At 48.6% G+C, this 10,020-nt stretch overlaps 1 protein-coding gene across 1 annotated transcript in view; it reads left to right on the forward strand.

The window, feature by feature from the left end:
• The window catches only part of RILPL2 (Rab interacting lysosomal protein like 2), a 26,850-nt gene extending 21,157 nt beyond the window's left edge, over nt 1-5,693 (forward strand). Inside the window, exon 3 of the mRNA XM_058425683.1 lies at nt 5,010-5,693. Coding sequence (XP_058281666.1) covers nt 5,010-5,040 — 31 coding nt within the window. The 3' untranslated portion in view covers nt 5,041-5,693. The remainder of the gene's footprint in view (nt 1-5,009) is intronic.
• Nucleotides 5,694-10,020: the final 4,327 nt, after the last annotated feature.

A 10,020-nucleotide genomic window follows, 5' to 3' on the forward strand; every position in this document is an offset into this window, starting at 1 on the left:
AAAAAAAAAAAAAAAAAAAAAAGGCCGGGCGCGGTGGCTCACGCTTGTAATCCCAGCACTTTGGGAGGCCGAGGCGGGCGGATCACGAGGTCAGGAGATCGAGACCACGGTGAAACCCCGTCTCTACTAAAAATACAAAAAATTAGCCGGGCGTGGTGGCGGGCGCCTGTAGTCCCAGCTACACGGAGAGGCTGAGGCAGGAGAATGGCGTGAACCCGGGAGGCGGAGCTTGCAGTGAGCCGAGATTGCGCCACTGCACTCCAGCCTGGGCGACAGAGCGAGACTCCGTCTCAAAAAAAAAAAAAAATAGCCAGGCGTGGTGGCAGTTGCCTGCAATCCCAGCTACTCGGGAGGCTGAGGCAGGAGAATCGCCTGAGCCCAGGAGGCAGAGGTTGCAGTGAACTGAGATTGCACCACTGCACTCCAGCCTGGGCAACAAAACGAGACTCTGTCTCAAAAAAAATTAAAAATAGGCTGGGCACAGTGGCTTACGCCTGTAATCCCAAGACTTTAGGAGGCCGAGGTGGGCGGATCACCAAGTCAAGAGATCAAGATCATCCTCGCCAACATGGTGAAACCCCATCTCCGCCGGGCGCGGTGGCTCAGGCCTGTAATCACAGCACTTTTCGAGGCCGAGGTGGGAGGATCACGAGGTCAGGAGATCGAGACCATCCTGGCTAACATGGTGAAACCACGTCTCTACTAAAAATACAAAAAAAATTAGCCAGGCATGGTGGCAGGCTCCTGTAATCCCAGCTACTCAGGAGGCTGAGGCAGGAGAATGGCATGAACCCAGGAGGCGGATGTTGCAGTGAGCCAAGATCACACCACTGCACTCCAGCCTGGGCAACAGAGCAAGACTCTGTCTCAAAAAAAAAAAAAAAGAAACCCCATCTCTACTAAAAATACAAAAATTAGCTGGGTGTGGTGGCGTGTACCTATAGTCCTAGCTACTTGGGAGGCTGAGGCAGGAGAATCGCTTTAACCTGGGAGGCAGAGGTTGCAGTGAGCCAAAATCGCGCCACTGCACTCCAGCCTGGGCGATAGAGCGAGACTCTGTCTGAAAAAAATAAATAGATAAAAATAAAAAATAAAAAATAAAAATATAAATAAATAAATAAAAATACAAACTTAGCCGGGCGTGGCGGTGGCCTCTGTAATTTCAGCTACTCAGGAGGCTGAAGTAGAATAATCACTTGAACCTGGGAGGAGGATGTTGCAGTGAGCTGAGATCACACCCCTGCACTCCAGCCTGGGCGATAGAGCAAGACTCCATCTCAAAAAAAAAGAAAAAAGAAAAAGAAAAGAGGGAGTCAATATCCTCTTGATAACCAGAATAGAACTGGAGCAACAGGCAGTTTCAGCCTGGCTGTGGGGAATGCCCGAGGACCCCTCCCTGTCCCACCTGGGACCACTCCTCTTGAATGAGCCATGTCCCAGCATTGGAACATGCTATGCGCTTTCCTCTGAATACTTCCCTCATGTCTGTGCACCGGGGTTGATCCCATAGTTCTTCAGATGCTGCCTCTTATACCAAGAGTGAGGTGCTTGTGTAAAATTCAGATTCTCAGAAATCAAGTCAGTAGGCCGGGCGCAGTAGTTCACGCCTGTAATCCCAGCACTTCGGGAGGCCGAGGCGGGCAGATCTCAAGGTCAGGATATGGAGACCATCCTGGCGGACCATCCTGGCTAACACGGTGAAACCCCGTCTACACTAAAAATACAAAAAATTAGCCAGGCGTGGTAGTGGGCGCCTGTATTCCCAGCTACTCAGGAGGCTGAGGCAGGAGAATGGCGTGAACCCAGCAGGCAGAGCTTGCAGTGAGCTGAGATCGCGCCACTGCACTCCAGCCTGGGCGACAGAGTGAGACTCTGTCTCAAAAAAAATAAAAAAAAAAAAGCTGGGTGCAGTGGGTCACACCTGTAATCCCAGCACTTTTGGAGGCTGAGGCGGGCGGATCACAGGGTCAGAAGATTGAGACCATCCTGGCCAACATGGTGAAACCCCATGCCTGTAGTCCCAGCTACTCAGGAGGCTGAGGCAGGAGAATTGCTTGAACCTGGGAGGCGGAGGTTATAGTGAGCCGAGATTGCGCCACTGCACTCCAGCCTAGCAACAGAGCAAGACTGTGTCTCAAAAAAAAAAAAAAAAAAAAAAAAAAAAAAAAAGAAAGAAAGAAAAAGACAAAGAAATCAAGTCAGTGGTTCTTGGATGAAGCTCAGAAATCTGGATTTTTTTCACAAGTTCCTTGGGCAATTCTGATTTGGGGAACCCTTGGACCACACTGATATGTGCCCTCTTAGTTGCCAGGTGTCAGGACAGTAGGCTGCAGCTTTCCTGTACTCCATTTATTCAACAAATATTTACTGAGGGTCTACCATGTGCCAGGCACTGTTGTAGGTGCTGAAGATACGGCAGTGAACAGACCCTAAAGTCTCTGGCTCATGGAGCTTACATTCTAGTAGAGGGAGTCAGAGAGTGAACAGGTAAAGAAATATATTAACAGGACAATTTCAGATAGCTATATGTGCTATGATCACAAATAAGGAGACAGAACGAGAGAGAGAGGACTACTTTAGATTTGGGTTGTCTTTTATCACAGCAGTGGGAAAAAAAAAAAAAAAAAAAAAACAAGAAAATAGAGTTGGGAAGTCCTGGAAGGCTTCTATGAGGAGGTGACATTCAAACTGATCACTGAAGTACAATAAAGACCGGAAAGAAGAGCATTCCAGGACAGGTGCAGTGGTTCACACCTGTAATCCCAGCACTTTGGGAGGCTGAGGCCGGAGGATCACTTGAGCCCAAGAGTTTGAGACTAGCCTGGGCAACATAGAGAGCTTTTTTGTAGAGACCTCATCTCTACAAAAAAGAATAAAATTAGCTAGGTACATGCCTGTAGTTCCAGATACTTGGGAGGCTCTCTTGAGCCAAAGAGGTCCAGGCTACAGTAAGCCATGGTCACACCACTACACTCCAGCCTGGATGACAGAGCAAGATCCCGTCTCCCACCAAAACAAAAGAGCATTCCTGGTAGACGGAACAGTAAGTGTAAGAACTTCAGGCTACAGAAATTCCCAGAACAGGCCAGGCGCAGTGGCTCACGCCTGTAATCGCAGCACTTTGGGAGGCCAAGGCGGGCAGATCACCTGAGGTCTGGAGTTCGAGACCAGCCTGGCCAACATGGAGAAACCCCATCTCTACTAAAAATACAAAATTAGCCGGGCATGGTGGTGCATGCCTGTAATCCCAGCTACTCAGGAGGCCGAGGCAGGAGAATTGCTTGAACCCTGGTAGGCGGAGGTTGCTGTGAGCCGAGATCGTGCCATTGCACTTGGGCCTGGGCAACCAGAGTGAAACTCTGTCTCAAAAAAAAAAAAAAAAAATTTCAGAGCAGAAGACCATGGTGACTGCAACAGGGAAGAGAATGGAGGCGGGATTGGAGAGGTGGGAGGGGCTGGGTCACCCAGGGCCACGTGGATTCTGGTGCTGACTGTGGGTTTTATTCTAGGTGCGTTGGGAAGAGACATTGGATGGTTTTAAGCTGGAGAGTAACATGATCGTATTTACATATAAAAAGCTCACTCTGGTTGCCTTGTGGAGAAGGGTTGGGAGACAGGGTCAAAGTAAGGCCAATGGGGGGTGTTTCTTTTATCTTTTCTTTTCTTTTTTTTTTTTTTTTTTTTTGAGATGGGGTCTCACTCTGTCACCCAGGCTGGAGTGTGGTAGCTTGATCTCAGCTCACTGCAACCTCCTCCTCCCAGGTTCAAGTGATCCTCCCACCTCAGCCTCCCGAGTAGCTGGGACCACAGGTGTTCACCACCACGCCCAGCTAATTTTTGTATTTTTGGTAAAGATGGGGTTTCTCCATGTTTCTCAGGCTGGTCTGGAACTCCCAAGCTCAAGCGATCCACCCGCCTCAGCCTCCCAAATTGCTAGGATTACGGGCATAAGCCACTGCACCCAGCCTAATAGAAGTGTTTCTTCCACAAGGAAGGGTCTTCTGAGGGTAAGATCATGAAAGAGCACCTCCACCCAGGTGTCAGAACTGAAGGTGTGCATTTAGGACTTTCATTGGCTGTCTTGTTGCAAATCAGGCTTCCAGAAGGCACAAACTACTGGTTTCTTTCAGCGTCCTTCTATGGGAGCTTAGGACACCTAATTGGAGTTTGAGCCTAATAGAGCAAAAGTGAAATGTGTGTTCTGCGCATGAGCTAGCCTGAGGACATGTGGCTAGTGGCTAATGAGCATGAGGCCACCCTTTCAGGGTCAGATAAACTTAATGAGCTACTAGAATGAATGAGTGAATGAATTAATGAATGAGTGTTTTGGTTTTTTTTTTGTTTTTTTGAGACAGAGTCTCACTCTGTCACGCAGGCTGGAGTGCAGTGGCGCAATCTCAGCTCACTGCAAGCTCCGCCTCCTGGGTTCACGCCATTCTGCAGCCTCGGCCTCCCAAGGCAGCTGGGACTATAGGCGCCCGCCACCACGCCATGTTAGCCAGGATGGTCTCGATCTCCTAACCTCATGATCCACCTGCCTCCGCCTCCCAAAGTGCTGGGATTACAGGCGTGAGCCACCATGCCCAGGTTTTTTTTTTTTTGAGATAGGGTCTTGCTCTGTCACCCAGGCTGGAGTGCAGTGGTGTGATCTCGGCTCACTGCAACCTCTGCCTCCCGGGTTCAAGTGATTCTCCTGCCTCAGCTTCCTGAGTAGCTGGGATTACAGGTGTGTGCCACCATGCCCGGCTAATTTTTTTTTTTTTTTTTTTTTAGAGATGGGGTCTCACTATGCTGCCCAGGCATGTCTCAGACTCCTGGGATCAAGTGATCCTCATCCTCTTGCCTCAGCCTCCCAAAGTCATAGGATTACAGGCGTGAGCCACAATGCCTGGCCTGGACATATTTTTGAGTCAACAGCTGCAAGAGCTACTTAGAAATTTTACGGGGGTTTCTGCGCCCCTTGCTTTGTTCCTTCTGCTTACCCTGACCCCCCTCTCTCTCCACACCAGGTTCTTTTTTCGATCGGGGAAACAGACCTAGATCCAAGGCCACAACTAAGGCTATGTACGGCTCTGATTCTAGAAGACAGCCTTCCAAGATGCCTGGCAAAGCCACCTCCCTGTGCCACACAGACACACTGGGCCTGTGTATTTATTTCCCCTTCAAAGCAGACTGAGGAGGGAGGAGACGAGGTTCTCTTGGCATCACTTTCTCCCTGGCTACGGAACTAGACACGCTTGAAGATTTGGCCTGGGCCAGTGAAGCTGAAGTCAAGAAAAACAGAAGGGATGTGCAGGGTGGGGGGGTCCACTTCCTGCTCCTACGTCAACCCCCAGGGCCTCCAGCGTGCAGACGCGTGTCCTACTCATCTGCTCCCATGGATGACCCTGGTCTTCAATGTTTAGCAGAAGGGAGAAAAGAAAGCAGGAAAGTGTGCTATTGAGATTCCATGGTGACTTCACTGATATTTAGTGAATATTTGATTTAGCCAACATGCCTTTCTTTATGTGATTTTGTATTAAAGTAAAATGATTTTTATACTTTCTATAGCTTATCTAGAGTGGTCTCTTAGTTACGATGGCATACATGGCATATGTGTGTATATGTCACATATATACATTTCATTGTATAATAAATCAATTGCATTCATTCAGTCCAAGCGATGCACCATTATTTGGTGTCACTATGAAGGGAAAGATTGCTGCAAACTAAAATGTTAAGAAGCTATCGATTTTAGGACTCATCCTGATTTCAGAGGTGTTAAGATGTGAACAAAATGCATTTAGGAATCGATAAAACAGAGAGCGGGTGTCTGCACTTTGCAAAGGAACTAATGAGGCTGCCGCAACCATTCCGTGAGCCTGTCTTCTTAGTAAATAACAGTGGCTTACTCAATGTGTTTCACCTGCTCTGTGGATTATCTCATTTGTTCCTCATAACCTGGGGAGATGGGGACTGGTACTGGTGCACCAGGTTATAGATTTTTTTTTTTTTTTTTTGAGATGGAGTCTCTCGCTCTGTTGCCCAGTCTGGAGTACAGTGGCATGATCTTGGCTCACTGCAAGCTCTGCCTCCCGGGTTTATGCCATTCTCTTGCGTCAGCCTCCCGAGTAGCTGGGACTACAGGCACCTGCCACCACACTCGACTAATTTTTTTGTATTTTTAGTAGAGACGGGGTTTCACTGTGTTAGCCAGGATGGTCTTGATCTCCTGACCTCATGAATTACCCGCCTTGGCCTCCCAAAGTGCTGGGATTACAGGCATGAGCCACTGCACCCGGCTTTTTTTTTTTTTGTGGGAGGGGGACGGAGTCTTGCTCTGTCTCCCAGGCTGGAGTGCAGTGGCACCATCTGGGTTCACTGCAATCTCTGCCTCCCAGATTCAAGCAATTCTCCTGCCTCAGCCTCCCGACTAGTTGGGACTACAGGTATATGCCACCACACTGGGTTAATTTTTGTATTTTTAGTAGAGACGGAGTTTCAACATATTGGCCAGGCTGGTCTCGAACTCCTGACCTCATGATCCGCCTGCCTCGGCCTCCCCAAGTGCTGGGATTACAGGCATAAGCCACCATGCCCGGCCAGTTTATAGGTTTAGAAACTGAAACTCTGGCTGTGGAGCTAGGAAGCAGCTTGCCCAGGAGGCAAATGCAGGCCTGATTCCAAGGCCCAGGCTTGGAGCTGCCAAGCTCTATGGGTCCAGAGTCGCTGGCAAGTCCTAATAATATTAATAACACTGTATGCCTCACCTGCATCATTCGAAGTACCTTTCCGATGCTGTCTCACATACTTTTGTGGGAGGGGTATCACTATTGTCCTTGGGGTCCTCCCAAGGAGGTTAAGGCATCATGAGTGAAAAGTCTTGTCCAAAGTCCTCAGCTAGAAAGTGGTAGAAGCAGGACTTGAGCCCACATACAAAGTCCACACCCAGACTTCAACCACTCTGCCTTCCAGGAAGAGTTGGCAGTGTTTAAGAGTCTAGTCCAGAACACTGTCTCCACAGCATCATTAGATCAGGGCTCCTGATCCCTAGAACCCTGTGTAACACTGCAACCCTGGCCAGGCATAGTGGTTCAAGCCTGTAATTCCAGCACTTTCGGAGGCCAAGGTGAGAGGATTGCTTGAGCCCAGGAGTTCGAGCCCAGCCTGGGCAACATAGTAAGACCCTGTCTTTACAAAAAATAAAAAATTAGCCAGGCCTGGTGGTGAGCACCAGCTACTAGGGAGGCTGAGGCGGGAAGATTAATTGAGCCCGGGAGTTTGAGGCTGCAGTGAGCTATGATCACACCACTGCACTCCAACCTGGGTGACAGAGTGAGACCCTGTCTCCAAATATATAAATGCTCCCCTGCCTCCCTGTGGAGATAGATAGGGTGAGAGAACCCACTCAGAAAGAAAGGTTAAGATGGCCTGGGTGGCTGTGGTACCGCAGGAGACTAAAAAAAGTTACAGTGAGAAATGCTTGGAGTGCAGCAACTCTTGGTAAAATCTGATGCTGGCAGGTGGGCATTCTGGAAAATAAGTCCTGGGGGGTGATTCTCCTAGAGATGGGCCTGGCTTGACCACAGATAACAGAGCTGTGACATCAGCTGAGCTCTGGCGGTTCTCACACTGCAGGATTCCAACTACAAACCTAGACCGGGGAGGAACAGGCTTAGAAGTAGGTTTTCGCCGGGTGCAGTGGCCCACGCTTGTAATCTTAGCACTTTGTGAGGCCAAGGTGGGTGGATCACAAGGTCAGGAGTTCAAGACCAGCCTGGCCAAGAAGGTGAAACCCTGTCTCTACTAAAAATACAAAAATTAGCTATTCAGGAGGCTAAGGCAGGAGAATTGCTTGAACCTGGACAGCAGAGGTTGCAGTGAGCTGAGATCACGTCACTGCACTCCAACCTGGGGGACAGAATGAGACTCCGTCTCAAAATAAAAAAAAAAAAAAAAAAAGGAAGAAATAGGTTTTCAGGCCAAGTCTCAGAAGGCACAGGAAGTTGTTGCTGTAGCAATCATCTTTTATTTTATTTATTTATTTGAGACGGAGTCTCGCTCTGTCGCCCAGGCTGGAGTGCAGTGGCACGATCTCGGCTCCTGACCTCATAATCCGCCTGCCTCGCCCTCCCAAAGTGGTGGGATTACAGGCGTGAGCCACCATGCCTGGCCAGCAGTCATCTTTTACAACAAACAAATATGGCTGGGCACAGTGGCTCACATCTGTAATCCTAGCACTTTGGGAGATGGGCAGATCACGAGGTCAGGAGACCAGCCTGGCCAACAAGGTGAAACCTCATCTCTACTAAAAATACAAAAATTAGCTGGATGTGGTGACGCACGCCTGTAATCCTAGCTACTCAGGAGGCTGAGGCAGGAGAATCGCTTGAACCCCGGAGGCGGAGGTTTCAGTGAGCTGAGATTGCGCCACTGCACTCCAGCCTGAATGACAAAGACTCCATCTCCAAAAAAAAAAAACAAGTCAGTCAAGCACAGTGGCTCATGCATGCCTGTAATCACAGCCCTGTGGGAGGGTGAGGCATGAGGATTGCTTGAGGCCAGGAATTTGAGACTAGCTTGGGCAACATAGTGAGACCCTATCTCTACAAAAAGTAAAATGAATAAATATAACAACTACATATCAGAACTTGGAGGCACTTATTAGCTATTAGTCCTGAGTACTTGTAAACACTGAATAGAATCTAGCCAAATTTTTAATTCTAATAATAGCTAATACTGATTACTGAAGATTGTCTATGTGCAAGGCACTGTTCCAAGTGCTTTTTTTTTTTTTTTTGGTATTAAATCATTAAATCCTCACAATCACCCTGTACAGTATTATTACTGTCTCCATGTTACAGGGAGGGAAACTGATGCACAAGGAGACTACGTACCTGCCCAAGTTACACAGCAGTGGATTGGAAGCAGAGGTTCTGTTCCAGCAGCTACATGTCCCCTCCAAGGTGAGGCTATAATACTGATGCCTGAATCTTTGGGGGAGGAGGCAAGTCAAGTGGGCAGAGATTATCCCTATTTGAGACAAGTTTCAGAGAGGGGAAGTGACTTGACTAATGTCACACAGCTGACAAACACTTAAAACTGATGCTGGAACTGGATCTTTTGCGTCTAAACCAAGGGCTCTACTCACTGTTCCAATCTGCCACCAGTACCCAAGCATGGAGGGGACAGGGATCTGGGCTGATAATAGGGACTTCAGCACAAGACAGGTGCAGTGATGATTCGGAGCCTCCTGAGAATCAAGTCTAGTAAATTATGTCACCTAAGCTGACAATTATGTCAGCTAAAATTTATGATGCTTACTATGTGCCAGGCATTGTTCTAAGGCTCAAAATGCATTAACTTTTAAGCTGGGCATGGCGGCTCATGCCTGTAATCCCAGCATTTTGGGAGACTGAGGCGGGTGGATCATTTAAGGTCAGGAGTTTGAGACCAGCCTGGCCAACATGGTGAAATCCTGTCTCTAACTGTGGCCGGGTGCAGTGGCTCACGCCTGTAATCTGAGCAGTTTGGGAGGCCAAGGCGGGCAGATCACTTGAGGTCAGGAGTTCGAAACCAGCCTGGTCAACATGGTGAAAGACCATCTCTACTAAAAATACAAAAAAATTAGCTGGGTGTGGTGGCTGGCACCTGTAATCCCAGCTACTTGGGAGGCTGAGGCAGAATTGCTTGAACCTGGGAGGTGGAGGTTGCAGTGAGCCCAGATCGTGCCACTGCACTCCCGCCTGGGCAACAGCGAAATTCCATCCAAAAAAAAAAAAAAAAAAAAAAAAAGGCCGGGTGTGGTGGTGCATGCCTGTAATCCCAGCTATTCAGGTAGCCGAGGCACGAAAATTGCTTGAACCCAGGAGGTGGAGGTTGGAGGTTGCAGTGAGCTGAGATTGCCCCACTGAACTCCAGCCTAGGTAACAGAGTGAGACTGTCTCAAAAAAAAAAGCATTAACTTTTAATTTTCACACACCCTATGGTCCCCAGTATACAGATGAGGAAACCAAAGAGCTCAGAGTTCTGGGAAACATG

Source organism: Hylobates moloch, unplaced genomic scaffold (genome assembly GCF_009828535.3).
Source record: "Hylobates moloch isolate HMO894 unplaced genomic scaffold, HMol_V3 SCAFFOLD_12, whole genome shotgun sequence".
NCBI lineage: Eukaryota > Metazoa > Chordata > Mammalia > Primates > Hylobatidae > Hylobates > Hylobates moloch.